The following is a 17,551-nucleotide window of genomic DNA, read 5'->3' as shown; positions in this document are numbered from 1 at the left end:
TTTTTTTTTTTGAGATGGAGTCTCACTCTGTCACCCAGGCTGGAGTGCAGTGGCATGATCTTGGCTCACTGAAACCTCTTGTCTTCTGGGTTCAAGCGATTCTCCCGCCTCAGCCTTCTGAATAGCTGGAATTACAGGTGCCCACCACCATGCCTGGCTAATTTTTGTATTTTTACTAGAGATGGGGTTTCGTCATGTTGGCCAGGCTGGTCTTGAACTGCCAACCTCAATAATCCACCCGCCTCAGCCTCCTGAAGTGCTAGGATTACAAGCTTGAGCTATCATGCCCGGCCTCAGATGCCTTTTGAATGAATGAATGAACAAACCCTCACAACAATACTATAAGAACTAGATATTATTTGAGTCTGTTTGTGGATAAGGCTCAGAAAGGTTAAATAATTTTATCCAACTTGCAGAGGTAGTGATTCAGAGACTCAGATCTTCTGACTCCAAAAATGAACTTCTATACACAGGGGCTAATGGCAGAGCCTTCGCTACAAACAAGCTCCTAATTGCAGAGTTCAAGATTTTTTCCCTGTGACAATTTTCCAGCTGTGACTCATGAATAAAAGAGAATTTGTCCTTTTTATCCTTTGACAGCTAATTTTAAAGATCGCTTTCTTACCCTGAGTTCCTAGGAAGTCTAAATTTGATAGTATTTATGTGAGAAGTATTTGAACCCCAAATAGGAGCTACACTGTGGCTTGTCTATTCCCGGCCTCACATGAGTTTTGTAAGGAAATGGTAAGTCATAGTTCAAAGGAATTATTTCTGCGGTGAGACCTGAAGGAACGATTCTTCAGGCAGGAGGAGGGCTGAAGTGCCCTTTTCCCAGAGTAGAGTTTTGTGAGAGGAGTTGCATGAATTCTTCCCCAACTCTTCATGACCCAGGACACGGACCTGCAGAGAAAGCTCTGGAGCTGATATTCCTTCCAGGGGGTCCTTAAGAAAGAAGCAGAGCCAAGAGAAACTGCTTCACCCACCTTCCTGCAAAACTTGAGGCTGCCAAGAGACTGCTGATCTCATAGCGCCCTCTTGTGGGCGTGAGGGACTGCTGCAGCCCCTTTCCAAGTCAAAGCAAGGCTCGCACCACAGCCATGTTCAATAGAGCTCTATCGCCGGCTGCGTGGCTGGTAACCTACAGCTCCTCAAGTTGTTCACATCTCTGCCTTCTCGCTCCAAGCTCAAAAAGGGCAACGGTTTCATTTTGTCCCTGTTGGGTCATAAGGCAACGTTCTAACCTTAAGGAGATTCGGGGGATGGAAGGCATGGCCGTCACTGTGAGATTTGCTCAGGGATCCTCAAATGAAAGCTGGGCCACCAGACTCCAAGCCTTGGCCACGTCTGACCACGGTTGGAATCGTCTTCGTGGGGGACTATCTTGCAGGGTGGGCCTGCGGGAATTGGTTCCATGGTGCCCAGAGCTGTTCACCTCCTTTCCTGGAGCAGTGATGTCAGTGTTGACCCAGCCTTATGTAAAGCGCAGCTAACGATTCTGCTGACTCAGGTCAGCGTTCTGCCTGTAAGAATATATCAGACCAGGCGCGGTGGCTCACTCCTGTAACCTCAGCACTTTGGGAGGCCGAGGCAGGTGGATCACTTGAGGTCAGGAGTTGAAGACCAGCCTGACCAACATGGTGAAACCCTGTCTCTACTAAAAATACAAAATTATCTGAGCTTGGTGGCACATGCCTGTAATCTCAGCTACTTGGGAGGATGAGGCAAGAGAATCGCTTGAACCTGGGAGGTGAAGGATGCAGTGAGCTGAGATCACGCCACTGCACTCCAGCCTAGTCTACAAGAGTGAAATGCTGTCTCAAAAAAAAAAAAAAAAAATCAAATCAGACATAGTTTCCTCTCATAGGACTCTTGTGAGGATTAAAAGAGTTTATGAATGGACACAAAATATCTATGTTAGTATCTAGCACACAGTACCTATTCAATAAAAAGCAGCTACTTGGTGGGGTGCAGTGGCTCACACTTATAATCCTGTCATTTTGGGAGGCTGAGGTGGGTAGATCACCTGAGGTCAGGAGTATGAGACCAGCCTGGCCAACATGGTGAAACCCCATCTCTACTAAAAATACAAAAAATTGGGGCCGGGCGCGGTGGCTCAAACCTGTAATCCCAGCACTTTGGGAGGCCCAGATGGGCGAATCACGAGGTCAGGAGATCGAGACCATCCTGGCTAACATGGTGAAACCCCAANATCACTTGAACCCGGGAGGTGGAAGATGCAGTGAGCCAAGATCGTGCCACTTCACTCCAGCCTGGGCAAAAGAGTGAAATGCCATCTCAAAAATAAATAAATAAAATAAAAATAGCTAGTTTATACATTTCTGTTTTCTTAATAGCTCTACTTTTTTCTGTCCATATCTGTCCTTCTGTTCCCTGCTCCTCTCTCTCCACATTCATTTTCTTTCTCTCCTCTCTCAGTCTCTCTCTTTTTTCTTATGGAGACAGGGCGTTGCTCTGTCACCCAGGCACAGCACCAGTGCAATGGTGCAATCATAGCTCACTGCAGCGTCAAATTCCCAGGCTCAAGTGATCTTCCCACTTCAGCATCCTGAGTAGCTGGTACCAGAGTGCGCCCTACCACACCTAGCTAATTTTTTATTTTTATTTTTTATAGAGATGGGTCTCTCTAGGTTATCCAGGCTAGTCTCAAATTCCTGGACACAAGTGATCCTCCCATTTCAGATTCCCAAAGCTCAGTCTCCTTTTACATTTCTCCCTTCTCAGGATTCTTTCCATTCCTTCTAGAATTCTCTGATGGAGCTGACTGATCTGTCTCCCCAGGAACACATTTGCTTGTTGTGAATAGCTCTTGGGTATTGTCCAGCACACACTGTTCTTTTTCATCTACGACTCATCATTCCCCAGAAAATGGAAGGCCCTGGCCCCATCTCTCCACCCGAGGGCAGGTTCAAAGCGTGTGTGGGTGCAAGTGTCAGTGGGTGTATGTGTGTATGTGTGAGTGCGTTCACACCCCTGGTATGTTCCTAGGAAGCCTCAAACATGACTCAGCTTAGAAATGATGAACATTTAGCCCAGGAGCCACTGCAACCAGGGGACATCTTGCCAAGCATTCAGTGGTCTCAGTGGGAAAGGTGGAGCAGAGATCTGAGACACAGAGGGACAGGTGTGTAGACACAACAGTGGAGCCAGCTGATGCCACAGAGAGCCTGTGTCGCACGTGGGGAATCTTACCTCCTTGAGGACACTGACGGTCCTTGAGGGCACCCGCCCACTGACTGTTTCTCTCATGCTGCAGACCCACTCCGGATACTTTTCCAGCCTGTACCCCCATCACCAGTTTGGCCCGTTCCCGCATCATCACTCTGTAAGTGCCCCTCAGTTCAGCCGCATCTGCCACTTTTCCTTCTCCTGGGGCTGGGCCCACATGGCCCTTGATGACCAGTGAATGTTCACAGTGTGGGTCCTGTCTCCTGTGGTTCTGGGTCGTCCTGGGAGTGACACACCTCAAAGCATGAGCACGTCAAACTCCCCAGCACCCGAGCGTCCTTGAGGTTTTTCAGAGGCCTGTGCCGTTCCTGTTGCACAGTCCTGTGGATGCTCACACACCTCACAGGTCGCAGGAGCTGCTGCAGATGGGCAAGCAGAAGGCCAGATGAGGAGGTGCTGTTGGCACCGAAAAGCAGAGTTTCCAAAGATCTTTGAACAAAGTCTAGCAAATGAGGTGAACGTCATTTGCACAGACTCCACTTGCAAGGAACCCTGGCAGCCTTGCCCAAGAGCCTCTGCCTTTTGTCACAGGGTCCCAGGAGGGATGGTTCACCCCATTTTCCTGGGCAGTCACCATGCAGCCAGGTCAGGGCAGGTTTAGTTGTGAAAATGCTTCTCTGGAGACCAGATGGGTTGGGCAGCTTTCCATTCCCTTCATCAGAATGCCTCGGGGCTGTCTGCAGGCCAGGTATGTTTAATAGCTGTTTTCATTTCCTGGGTGAAGACACAGGAGAGATACAGATCACATTTGTATAAGACAGAAAACCTGTGAACAGACAGCTTTTGGAGTCCAACAAATTGAGATGCTCAAGAGGAGTATGCCCTTGACTGTCACGAGTGCTGTCTGTGCTCAGGTCCCTTCCTCAGGCTTCACACCTACAGAGCCGCAGGCCGCAGAAAGATCCTGTGCACCATTTTGGCCATTTCCTTGGGTGGCGGGGCCTTCCCACCATGGGGTTCATGGTAAGGCGCTTGGCACCTGTGGAGTGCCTGGAGGAGAGAGCCCGGTTGGAATGATGTCTTCTGTCTTGTCTTCTTTGCCCTCCCAGTATCCAGAGCAGGAGGTTGTGAATCTCTTCATCCCAACCCAGGCTGTGGGCGCCATCATCGGGAAGAAGGGGGCACACATCAAACAACTGGCGAGATTCGCCGGAGCCTCCATCAAGGTGAGGCTGCTCCCGATAGCCCTTGTGGCCCTTTCTACCACCTCCCCTCACCCCACGTCCCTTGTGCCCTCTCAGTCCCAGGCAATGCCATACCATGCAGAGACAGAATCCCACAGGGATCTAGAACATTTGCCCCAGGACTATCCCCGTCCGCTCTCATCTTTCCTTTTCTTATTCCTTTACTCTTCAACTAACCACTGAATTAGAAAAAAATATTAGTAGCCAACAACCCAATCCAGTCCTTTTTGTTTTATCATCGTTGTTCTCAAGAAGATAAAGGATGAGGATTTTCCCGAACTAATGGAAGGGACTGCAGTGAAGTGATAACTTAGCAGGTATCAGTGTACGGTGCTTTAATGAGTCTCCACTTCACAGGCCCTGAACTATGAGAAAATAATATGAATAAAAAACTCTTTAAAAGCAATGATAAAATCATAAACAAAAGCTGAGGATCTAACCGAATAAGCAGCCCAGCCTGAGCAGAGCAGCTCAGGAAGGAAGGTCCTTGACTTATGGAAAGGCTGCAAATGCAGACGTGGCTGCATCTCCAGGCCCACATCCTGCCGCCTTGAGCACAGTGTGGAGAATCATCAGAGAAACTGAAAGGGGAGGATTATTTGCCCCTGGTCCTGCTCCAAGACCAGCTATCAGCTCTGACTCACGGGCAGAATGCTGAGCACGTCCCAAGCCTCACGAAACATTTTCGGAAACAGAGTTTTTGTTGTTATGCAAAATAATTTGCTACCATGGGACAACCCAGAATTCCAAATGAGAAGTCTCATGACTTGGAGAGAAAGAATGCTTACACTTTCTCCCCAGGAAGAGCTGGAATTTCTCCCACAGCAAGTGTGCTAGAGAAAAAACAAAAAATATTCTGAGTAGTACAGAACAAGGGTTGCACTGAGACCATCAGAGAATTTCATTTTGGTGAATCATTTTCCCTCTCAGGCCTCATTTATCTCATCTGCAGAGTGGACAGACAGGATGAGAGCCCTGAGGTGTGGGGGCCCTTGTGCCCAGCAGGCCTGCTGCAGGTGAGACGCCGGCCTAGGCAGATAGGCAGGTGCTGGCCTGACCCCTGAGGGTGGGCTGAGTAAAGTGTGGAAAACGCCCCCAGCTGGCTGCAGCCCTTGGGCCTTGCCCAGCTTTCAGTCCTGCAATCTGAGATGCCGGCAGGAAAAAGGACCATTTCAACTAAAAGGGACTTGAGGGACCATCTCATCAAATCCCCCTCTTGTTCAGCAGAGAAAAGTGAGGCTCAGAGAGTGCTGGGACGTGGGCAAGGCACACATGTGGCAGGGCTGGCTCTGAGATAGAAATCCTGCTGACTTCTGGGATATCCAGCACCTCCTGGGGCTCACCACCACAGGACCTCTTCATTTACTATTGCCCGTGAGGAACTGGGGCCTAGGGAGTTTTCATTGACTTGTCCAAAGCCACAAAGCTGAAGAATATGAGAGCCAAGATTTGCCCAGGTTATTCTGTTTCCGGTCCAGTGTGTTTTTCCACCATAGCAACCTAACTGCGATGCCAGAATAATTCCCAGCAGGACCTCTAGGAAAATAAGAGAGAGATCAGTCCCATGGGCTGCATCCCACAGTCCCAGGTCCCAGCAAGGTCCAGTGGTGATGTGTCACCGTGCTCCTGGCGTCTGTGATGGGCAAAGAGCAGTGTTGCATCAGGAGGACAGAATGGGCTCTACAGCTTAGGAAGGTCCAGATAGTGTTTTTTATGCTGGGCTAACAGTCTTCTCCAGCAACTTTCTACTTCCCCAGCTCCTGCCTCTCTCCATAGCATAAACGAGGGAGGCCAAGTATTTGTGAAGGAAATTTCCAAATTTTTAAAATCAATCGGCCGGGCGTGGTGACTTATGCCTGTAATCCCAGCACTTTGGGAGGCTGAGGCGGGTGGATCACCTGAGGTCAGGAGTTGGAGACCACCTGGGCAATATAGTGAAACCCCATCTCTACAAAAATACAAAAATTAGCCATGCATGATAGCGGGTGCCTGTAATCCCAGCTACTCGGGAGACTGAGGCAGGAGAATCACTTGAACCTGGGAGGTAGAGGTTGCAGTGAGCTGAGATCATGCCATTGCAGTCCAGCCTTGGTGACAGAGCAAGACTCTGTCTCATGAAAATAAAAATAAAATAAATGTGTTTTTCGCTAGATTCCCTTTGTCTCAACAGGTCCCTGAAAACATCTGTCTCTAAAGCAAGATGGATGATCTCACTAACTCCAGAGATTCTCCCACCCCTAGTTTCTACTTTGCCAGTCTTTGGGGGCCACAGTGAGGGGCACATTTGATGCCTCTGGGCGGGGAGAGAGCCTTACACTCATCCATGGGAGCAGAGTGCCCAGAGGAGGTGGACTGAGCTAAGATCTGGCTGATGCACTCCAAGAGATGCTTTGGTTGCAGGTGAGAGCTGAGCTCACATCACCTGCTTTTCCTGTAGGAAATGGCCAGGCTTCCAAATGCTACACAAAATTAATTCAGCCAGTGACACCTAATTCCAGATCCTTGCTCCAGCCCTGCTTACCCTGTGATCTTGGCAGTTATCTCTGCGCCCCATTTGCTTCAGTCATAAGATGGGGTCCTCATTCCTGCCCCTTCAGAGGGAGTGTGCCCATAGACTGACATTCCAAAACTGCAGAAGTGCACAAGTGCACAAGTAGCACAAGCAGAAGTGCATAAGTAGCCCTCCAACTTCTGGTCTAGGCTGGAGAATCTGAGCAAAGCAGCCACAAGCCACTAGGAAGTGGATGGTGATGACAGAACTGATTTGGTCAGTGTGAATCATGAATCAGCCATTCACCCTTCTTGGTTTGGGTGGTGGTAGGAGCTGGGAACCACACAGCCATGATCCACTCTCTCTTACTTACTCTGAGATAAGGACCAGGTTTAATGCCAGATATGGATCTCAAAGTAGAGTCAAGGGATCCTGCCAGAAGTCTCAATGGCCAGGCTCTGTGTGATCTACCAGAGGGTGTCAGACCCCTCAACACACTCAGATCTGTATTTTTTGGCCGAGGCCCTGCCAAGAAATGGCTGCCCACAGCAAAGGAAGTCCCCCAAGAAGCTCAGAGACTCACCTGAGTCTCACGTTCATCTTCATGTCACGAAGGAGTCAAGGCCAGAGAACTCTTTGCAGATCCCATGAAGGGGTCCCTCCTTCCAGAGTGGGACGGGTCTGAGCATGTCTTGGGTATGTACTCACAATAAAGCTGGAGCAGCCACCCTGGACCCTGAGGCCCATGGACGGATCTGGCTTATAGGACACACTGAGAGGAAACAAAATTGAACTCTCTGGCGGTGGAGGTCTTCCTGGAGGAGCCCAAGTGACACAGTGGTCCAGAGGTGATCCACGCACAAATGCAACACCGAGAGTGAATCCCATTTCACTCAACAGATCTTTCTCGAGACCTAGTCTCAGGAATGGCGCCTCCCTTGAACCGCTACTTGGGTTTTGCCTTAGAACATGATGACCCTGTCATTGACCATGTTTCTTGTTTCGTATTTGATCTTAGCTTAGAACTGCATCTGCGGCCAACCTGGGGCAGGTGTGGAGGACCTTAGGAGATGTGTGTTCTGACCTCAGTCTTGGCTCATCCTCACGTTCCTAAATGCCTGGTGTGCACTCATTTTCCTTTTTTTTTTTTTTTTTTTTTTTTTTTTTTTTTTTTTTTAAGACGGAGTGTCTCTCTGTCACCCAGGCTGGAGTGCAGTGGTTTGATCTCGGCTCATTGCAACCTCCACCTCCTGGGTTCAAGTGATTCTCCTGCCTCAGCCTCCCAAGTAGCTGGGAATACAGGTGTGTGCCACCACACCTGGCTAATTTTTGTATTTTTAGTAGAGACGGGGTTTCACCATGTTGGCCAGGCTGGTCTTGAACTCCTGACCCCAGGTGATCTGTCCGTCTCGGCCTCCCAAAGTGCTGGGATTACAGGTGTGAGCAACTGTACACCTGGCCTCATTTTACTTTTAATGACAAAATGTGAGGCTTTTGCTACAATGTGTTAATAAGTTTTAATTTTGTATTTATTTTTAGCTAAAGTTTTTTTGAATAAAACAAGGTATGCAGAAACAAATATGTAACAAGGATCTCTCTAACAAAAATGGCTGTTCAGCCCAGGGTTTGAGTAGTGTTGCAAGAGAACCTGAACTCACAGAAACTAAGAGAAGGAGGCTGGGCGCAGTGGCTCACACCTGTAATCCCAGCGCTTTGGAAGGCCAAGGTGGGCGGATCACTTGAGGTCACTTGAGCTCTTCTTTGGAGGACTTTGAGACCAGCCTGGCCAACATGGTGAAACCCCATCTCTACTAAAAATACAAAAATTAGCTGGGTGTGGTGGCGGATACCTGTAGTCCCAGCTACTTGGGAGACTGAGGCAGGAGACTCGCTTGAACCTGGGAGGTGGAGGTTGTAGTGAGCTGAGATCATGCCACTGCACTCCAGCCTGGGCGGTAGAGTGAGACTCAGTTTCAAAAAATAAAAAAAAAAAAAGAGAGGGAGGAGATTTGGAGCTTGCCGGGCCCGGCCCCCATGTTTCACAGATGGGGGAATGGAGGCACAGCGAGGGGAGGGATTTGCAGAACCAAGACTGGAACCAACGTGCCCCCATTTCTGCTCTGCTGCTGTTTTACTTATGACCCATTTGCCGTGGAGGAAGCAGTCCTGACCACACATACTCTAACTCAATTGTCACTTGCAGCTGACTACCCCTGCGAGCTGAGAATTAGAACCAGAGATACCTTTGCTGCAAGCTCGACTCCAATGTAACACCTTGGTGGACCTGCCCTTCCTTCCCTTTGGGCCCTAGGTGGGTTGGCAGAGCCTATACACCCCTCTTCCTAGAGCTTTTGACTCACTGGTTATTTCCTAAAACTTGACTCTGTGAGAGGAGGCCCATCACAGTTGGTGCTCGGGGCAGGGACAGGCAGTAACTACTGGCCTGTGTCTGACTCTCCCTGGGTGGCCAAAAACCCAAATTTGATACTGGGCATTACAGTCATGACTTCCTAAGACCAGGGTGGAGGCAGCATGACATCAGACAGAGCCAGGGGTAACGGCAGAAGCAAGACCCAATTTCTCCTGTCGGTGTGCTTCCCGTCCACTTAGACTTGAAAGAGGGGCTAGGGAATGCAGCCGAGCATCAGCGTTTTCCTCTCCTGTGAACCACAGATCGCCCCTGCAGAAGGCCCAGACGTCAGCGAAAGGATGGTCATCATCACCGGGCCGCCAGAAGCCCAGTTCAAGGTTAGTGCCAAGGGCCACCTCAGCCCTGCAGGCTCTGGGGACAGAGCAGCCACCTCAAAGTCATATTCAAGGCTCTTCTTTGGAGGCCCAGCCTCCATTTCCCTCCCTGCTACTGCCCACCGGGGTCAGGCTCACCCTGTCGTCCCCACCTCCATCCTGGCTGTTCCTTCCGCATGTTTGCCCTCTGCTGGGAAGCCCTCTTCCCCTTCCCTCCTATGGAAAAGTCGATCATCTGTCAGTGCCCAGTTCGAGTGGTACCTCCTCTGGCACCTCTCATCTCTTAGCCCTGGTTCTGAGGATGGATGTCTCCGGCTCATTTAGTCATTTCTACCCTTCAGGCCACAGAGGACTAACACAGGTGTAAGGGGAAATAGCATGGTTTGTTGGAAGTTCTTTGGTGAGGTGTGTTTTACTTTGTTTTGTTTTTGCCTTTTTTTCTTCCCTAGGAAAATTATAACTTGAGCTTTCTAAAAGTGAAAAACACGTATTTATAAAAGTACAATCCTTATCATTAAAAATATTTAAACTTTAGCTGAGCAGAGGAAATTCACACATGTGGAACTGCTCAAAAGCAATAGCCTCTGCCAGGGGCAGCAGGTGGTGGCACCCTCCTGTAGTTCCAGCTACTCGGGAGGCAGAGGCAGGAGGATCCCTTGAGCCCAGGAGTTTGAGAACAGCCTGGGCAATATAGCAAGACCTCATCTCTAATGAAAAGAAAAAGATAAAAAAACAGTAACGTTTCAACTCAATATTGGACAACATGTGGAATATCCATTTAACAGAATATTACTCAGCCATAGAAAGGAATGAAGTACTGATGCATGGTGCAACATGGGTGACCATCACACAAAGTAAAAGAAATCAGACAGCAAAACCCCCCCGATATAGGCCAGGTGTGGAGGCTCATTCCTGTAATCCCAACACTTCAGGAGGCCAAGGCAGGAGGATTGCTTGAGCCCAGGAGTTTGAGGCCAGCCTGGGCAACACAGTGAGACCCCCATCTCTACAAAAAAAAAATTTAAAGTAGCTGGGTGTGGTAGCATATACCTGTAGTCCCAGCCTACTTGGGAGGCTGAGGCAGGAGGATCACTTGAACTCAGAAGGTCAAGGCTGCAGTGAGCTGTGATCATGCCATTGCACTCCAGCCTGGGTGACAGAGCAAGACTGTCTCAAAATAAATAAAGGCCATGTATGAAATGATTTCATTTATATGAAATGTCCAGAATAGGCCAGTCCATAGAGACAGAAAGTAGATTGGCAGTTGCCAGAGAATAGGAGGAGTTGGAACTAACTGCTAATAGGTATGAGGTTTTTATCTGGGGGAATGGTATGGAAATGTTCTGAGTAGATAATGGTAGTAATTGTACAACATACCACTGAAATGGATACTTTATTTTTTTTTTAGTTTTTATTTTTTGAGACAGAGTCTCCCTCTGTCACCCAGGTTGGAGTGCAGTGGTGGCATCTCGACTCACTGCAACCTCCATCTCTCAGGTTCAAGTGATTATTGTGCCTCAGCCTCCCAAGTAGCTGGAATTACAAGCACATGCCCACACACCTGGTTAATTTTTGTATTTTTAGTAGAGATGGGTTTTCACCATGATGACCAGGCTAGTCTTGAACTCCTGGCCTCAAGCAGTCTGCCCACCTCGGCCTCCCAAAGTGCTGGGATTAGAGGTGTGACCCACCATGCCTGGACTGAAGTGTATACTTTAAAATGGTGACTTTCATGTAAGTTATATCTCAGTATTTTAAGTAAAGAGAAAAAAAGAAAGAACATTGTAAGCTGTGGTTCTTTTTCATTAAAAAAAAAAAAAAAAGAAAACAGGTTCTTGGCTCCTCTACCTTTGGAGTTAGACATCAAAAAGAAAGGTCATGTTGAATGTAGTGACTCACACCTGTAATCCCAGCATTTTGGGAGGCCAAAGTGGGAGGATCACTTGAGGCCATGAGTTCAAGACCAACCTGGGCAACATAGTGAGACCTCATCTCTAAAAGAAAATGAAAAACATAAACTGTGGTCATGCCACTGTACTCCAGCCTGGGCACAGAGCAAGACCCTGTTCTCCATCAAACATTTTTTTAATTAAAAAAAGCAACATCAGGCTCCTCAAATCCCATTACCATCACCATCACCTCCATCCTTTACTAACCAGGGCTATGACCCTGTGGTGATGGGAGTTAAGAATCCCCTGAACAAATTCAGTCAATCAAGCAAACATTTATAGGTGATAATATGGAAATAAGACAGAGTTCCATCCCCTCACCCATCGCCTTAGCCCTGACACAGAAAGCTTCCTAGAGGAGGCAGTCTTCTGCAGACCACCAAAACATGAATGCTCATGCACATTTTTCAAAGTGCAGCCATCAGATGTGGCGGGAGCAGCGCCCCCCGGGTCTGTGAGAGAGCGGAGACTGGGGCATACGGCTTCCTCTGTGTCCCAGGGAGTGTGGGAATGGGACTGACCCGTTGTCTGGATGCTCCAGTGCCCTTGGCAGCACTGAGGAAGTGGCCTGCTGCTGGCTGACTGAGAGTCATTAGTCATGTCTTGCTCTCTCAGGCCCAGGGACGAATCTTTGGGAAACTGAAAGAGGAAAACTTCTTTAACCCCAAAGAAGAAGTGAAGCTGGAAGCCCATATCAGAGTGCCCTCTTCCACAGCTGGCCGGGTGATTGGCAAAGGTGGCAAGACCGTAAGTGTGCTCTGCTTCATCACCTGGGCCAGATTCCCCGCTCTGGCCTTGCCCGAGTTCCCTCAGTCTCCCATTTGGCGCCTTCTTTCCCAGTGTACAGTCAGGGTCTTTGGCAGACAAACTCAGGCTCTCCTGGCATCTGAGCCCTTTGAGGCAGGAGGATCCCAAGGACAAAAATTCATCAGCTTCACTCCACAACTTAGAGCCCCCAGTCCATGGTCCTATAAGCCCAGCATCAAAAACACCACGTTCCTGTGCCCAGTAATACCCATCTTGGCTCCAGGGTAAATGAAGGTCTCCACTCCCCGAAAACAGAAAGGCTGTCTTCTGTCCCCTTCTTTATACTCACACGTAGCAGCCATTAAATAGCTTGGCAGACCACCACCTTCCCTGGATTTCACTCAGGCCTGTGCCCTGCACTCTCTTCTGACTCTCAGCCCTCCTGACAGATGCCTCCAGTCCCTAACTCTCCCTCCACAGGCTCCAGCTTCTGGCTGTTTCCCAAACATGGCTGTAGGGGAGCTAGTTTAGCAGTAGGGATGGTGGGCAAGGAGGAAATCGTTTTTTAAAAGATCATCTACATTTTCTACCAGAAGGTGGCAGTAACAAACGCAGTGTAGTTTGAAAAGTGCCAGAGCATTAACTCTGAAGCTTATGGGAATGAGCAGGTGGTCTGTAGACCCAGGTATGTTCTGGAGTGTGACTTACCTGGGTGGGGAGATGAACACTGGCAAGTTCCAGTAGAACCTAGTGCAGGCTGCCTGGCAAAGTAGCAGTGTTGGGTGGCAGGAACTTGCAGGGGTCTCTTGAGTCCTGAGTATGTACATATATACATGTGTATGTGTGTTATTTGCTGTTTTTGTAAAGCTTTTTTTTTTTTTTTTTGAGACAGAGTTTCGCTCTCGTCACCCAGGCTGGAGTGCAGTGGCGCCATCTCTGCTCACTGCAACCTCCACTTCCCTGGTTCAAGTGATTCTCCTGCCTCGGCCTCCCGAGTAGCTGGGACTGCAGGCACTCGCCACCACGCCCAGCTAATTTTTTATATTTCTGGTATAGACGGGGTTTCACCATTTTGGTCAGGTCAGGTTGGTCTCAAACTCCTGACCTCAGGTGATCCCCCCACCTCAGCCTCCCAAAGTGCTGGGATTACAGGCATGGGCCACTGCACCCAGCTGTAAAGCTCTTTACATAGAAACTCTTAAAAGGAATTCAAAACCAAGTTCTAGATATAACAAGTCAGCTTTATACGAAAGAATGAAGCGGTGTGGAATCAGAAGATTCCCTGTCTCCAGAATGCAGTCAGCCTTCCAGGGCACACACCGCCCGGCTTTAGGCGGAGCTGGAACGTAGGAGGCAAAAGAAAGCAGATGGATCAGCAGGGAGTAGAATCCTGAGCCCCTGGGTGTCCTGTTTGGCTATTTCAGAACCAGTCACTGAATTCTCTGCATCCTCCAGACTGTCAGGTTTCCCCTAAAGCACATGCTGAACCATCCTGTGAGCTCGGCATCAGGCCAGAGGGCCAGAGGATGGGGTCTGAGCCCTCGGGAAGCATGCAGTCCTGATGGGAAGCAGGCCCAGTGAAGCAGTGGGGAGGAGAAACAATGCAGGCAGTGGTTGGAGTCACAAGAAGCTCAGCATGGGCTGGAGGCTTCATGGAGGTGGGCCTGGGGTGGGATACAGTGGCTGGGAGACAGGACAACAATCCAAGGGTAGGAACACATGAGCAAGGCTTGGTGGGAGGAGTGAAAACGAGGAGGAGGGAACAGCAGGGCTGATTCGCAGGGACAGTTAACCAAGAGGAGGTTTGGGCTCATGGTCAGCACCCAGGACAGCATGTCCAGAAGTAATGATCTTACGGGGCAGGGGTGGGGAGTGGGGGGTTATGGGAAAGCCTGGGGTCTCTGTGAGCATGTGCAGGCCTGCACTGATGGGAACTCCAGAAGAAGAGAACTTTGCCTCAGAAGCAGCCCCAGGAGTCCGTGGCTGGACTCCCTCTCCCTGTCACTGAGCCTGGCAGGGCTCAACCAACATGGCCCCATGTGCCCAGGGGCAGAGGAGCCCCCAGGGGTGTCCTCCTTCGCCTACTCCACCTCTTCCACTCCGTCCTGAGCCCATCACGCTGACCGGCAGGGAACCTATCCAACCCATTGCCTTTTCTCCTTTCACAGGTGAATGAACTGCAGAACTTAACCAGCGCGGAAGTCATTGTGCCTCGTGACCAAACGCCAGATGAAAATGAGGAAGTGATCGTCAGAATTATCGGGCACTTCTTTGCTAGCCAGGTACTGTGCTGTGAGGGCCCCGTCTCTCCTGCAAGTCTCTTTTCAGTTCTCTGCTAAGCTACTCATGGCCTGTCAGGTGGCCACAGCCCTGAGCACCAATCCCTGCCAAGATGGAACCTCTGCCTGGTTCTTCCTGACTCTTCAGGGATGGCCCCCAGGGCAGGGATGTTGTTTCACACTTCTCTCCACTGTCACCCCCGAGGTATGTATGCCAGGAGCTTGAGGAAGAGTGGAGAGTTAAGCCCTTAAGCAAAGCCAAACAGGTTCCAAGCCCCCTGCAGTGCTTAAGGGCATGGTCTCAGCTTCCCTCACCCTCTCTCCTCAGGCCCCAGTGCCAGCCTCCCCGCTGGGAGCCAGGCAAGCCCACCCTCTGGATTCCTCCCCCAAAGCCTGAACACTTACTGTGAAAGGCTATATGCTTATGGCAAGAGAGCCTTGTTTCTCATTTCTCTCTCCTCCTCTTCCGTCTCACCACAACCCACCCTGTCAAAAGACTGCACCTCCACACAGCTGCTTCTCTTTCACTGGGAAAGGCCAGCACCTGGCCACTTTCTCTTTGGTGCTTTTGTAAATTGAGTTTTGGGAGACAGCATTCCTGGTCTTTGTCCTGAATTAGTGAAGACAAACAGTGTACTTGGTGTAAGCAGACACTGAAAGTTTGTCTAAGCTGTCAGCCTGCTCTCCCAATGCCTGTGCCTGTGCCAAGAGACCTGATAGTCCAGGAAAGGGCACCTGCCACCCACCCACACACACCCCCCCCAGTGCCCTTCAGAATTCTCACTTGGGTCTTCTGCAGTCAGAGTCCCTGGCCACGCCCCTTGTCTGCTGTCTCCCCGCTTCGCTCGGCTCCTCAGTGACCTGGGAATATGTCTGAACAGCCAGTTCCTACAGGAGTTCAGTCTGCCAGGGAGCTGCCTGCAGGCACAGTGCTGGGCTGGGTGAGGGGACAGGTGGGGGTTCATGTGTGTGCTCCAGCTGTTCAGGGTAGAGCGTCTGGGCTCAGTTCCTCCCTCCCTCCCCTGTCCATCACACTCATGCCCTCCTAGCCACTGTAGAACGGGGGTAGGACCAGCATGGGAGCCCAAGTGTAGCATCTGACTCTGCACAGCCCCCTGTTGCCGGCTGCCTGCTTCTGCTTCCTGGCCTGTCTGTCCAGCAGTGAACTGGAAGCTGCTGGAGTCCCATCCCCTTACCCTGGACCTTGGGGTGGGAGTTGGTGGGGGGCCTCTGCCACTTACTTCGCGGCAGAAAAGGGCCCGGAGTAAGGTGCGGGGGTGGGTAGATGACGCTTGTCTGAGCATTCCACCCTTCTTCCCCAAGCCCCAGAGCCTCCCCTGCCATTTGTCCTCAGAACTGGGTTCCTTTTTTCCCCTGTCCCTTCCTCTCCCTTCTCTCCCTTGCTGCAGACTGCACAGCGCAAGATCAGGGAAATTGTACAACAGGTGAAGCAGCAGGAGCAGAAATACCCTCAGGGAGTCGCCTCACAGCGCAGCAAGTGAGGCTCCCACAGGCACCAGCAAAACAACGGATGAATGTAGCCCTTCCAACACCTGACAGAATGAGACCAAACACAGCCAGCCAGATCGGGAGCAAACCAAAGACCATCTGAGGAATGAGAAGTCTGCGGAGGTGGCCAGGGACTCTGCAGAGGCCCTGAGAATCCCAGGGGCCGAGGAGGGGTGGGGAAGGTCAGCCAGGTTTGCCAGAACCACCGGGCCCCGCCTCCTGCCCCCCAGGGCTTCTGCAGGCTTCACCATCCACTTCACCATCCACTCGGATCTCTCCTTAACTCCCACGACGCTATCCCTTTTAGTTGAACTAACATAGGTGAACGTGTTCAAAGCCAAGCAAAATGCACACCCTTTTTTTGTGGCAAATCGTCTCTGTACATGTGTGTACATATTAGAAGGGGAAGATGTTAAGATATGTGACCTGTGGGTTACACAGGGTGCCTGCAGCGGTAATATATTTTAGAAATAATATATCAAATAACTCAACTAACTCCAATTTTTAATCAATTATTAATTTTTTTTCTTTTTAAAGACAAAGCAGGCTTTTCTAGACTTTAAAGAATAAAGTCTTTCTTTGGGAGGTCTCATGGTGTAGAGAGGAGCTTTGAGGCCACCCACACAAAATTCACCCAGAGGGAAATCTCGTCGGAAGGACACTCACGCAGTTCTGGATCACCTGTGTATGTCAACAGAAGGGATACCGTCTCCTTGAAGAGGAAACTCTGTCACTCCTCATGCCTGTCTAGCTCATACACCCATTTCTCTTTGCTTCACAGGTTTTAAACTGGTTTTTTGCATACTGCTATATAATTCTCTGTCTCTCTCTGTTTATCTCTCCCCTTCCTCCCCTCCCCTTCTTGTCCGTCTCCATTCTTTTGAATTCCCTCATCCCTCCATCTCAATCCCGTATCTATGCACTCCCCCCCCCCAGGCAAAGCAGTGCTCTGAGTATCACATCACACAAAAGGAACAAAAGCGAAACACACAAACCAGCCTCAGCTTACACTTGGTTACTCGAAAGAACAAGAGTCAATGGTACTTGTCCTAGCGTTTGGAAGGAGGAAAACAGGAACCCATCAAACCAACCAGTCAACCAAACAAAGAAAAAATTCCACAATGAAAGAATGTATTTTGTCTTTTTGCATTTTGGTGTATAAGCCATCAATATTCAGCAAAATGATTTCTTTTTTAAAAAAAAAAATGTGGAGGAAAGTAGAAATTTACCAAGGTTGTTGGCCCAGGGCGTTAAATTTATAGATTTTTTTAATGAGAAAAACACACAGAAAAAGCTACCTCAGGTGTTTTTTACCTCAGCACCTTTGCTCTTGTGTTTCCCTTAGAGATTTTGTAAAACTGATAGTTGGAACATTTATTTATTTATTTATTTATTTAATAA

At 49.6% G+C, this 17,551-nt stretch overlaps 1 protein-coding gene across 6 annotated transcripts in view; it reads left to right on the top strand.

The window, feature by feature from the left end:
• IGF2BP2 (insulin like growth factor 2 mRNA binding protein 2) overlaps positions 1–17,537 on the top strand; it is a 116,638-nt gene extending 99,101 nt beyond the window's left edge. For 5 of the 6 annotated variants that reach the window (XM_017866423.1, XM_017866418.1, XM_017866411.1 and 2 more), the window contains 6 exons: positions 3,275–3,343; positions 4,296–4,412; positions 9,595–9,669; positions 12,231–12,362; positions 14,531–14,644; positions 16,051–17,537. In XM_017866423.1, coding sequence (XP_017721912.1) covers positions 3,275–3,343; positions 4,296–4,412; positions 9,595–9,669; positions 12,231–12,362; positions 14,531–14,644; positions 16,051–16,143 — 600 coding nt within the window. In that variant the 3' untranslated portion in view covers positions 16,144–17,537. The remainder of the gene's footprint in view (positions 1–3,274; positions 3,344–4,295; positions 4,413–9,594; positions 9,670–12,230; positions 12,363–14,530; positions 14,645–16,050) is intronic. The other variant, XR_001884272.1, reaches the window with a different exon arrangement.
• Positions 17,538–17,551: the final 14 nt, after the last annotated feature.

This window comes from Rhinopithecus bieti, unplaced genomic scaffold (assembly GCF_001698545.2).
Source record: "Rhinopithecus bieti isolate Rb0 unplaced genomic scaffold, ASM169854v2 scaffold_2432, whole genome shotgun sequence".
NCBI classification, from domain to species: domain Eukaryota; kingdom Metazoa; phylum Chordata; class Mammalia; order Primates; family Cercopithecidae; genus Rhinopithecus; species Rhinopithecus bieti.
This window is presented reverse-complemented; position numbering and strand designations above follow the sequence as displayed.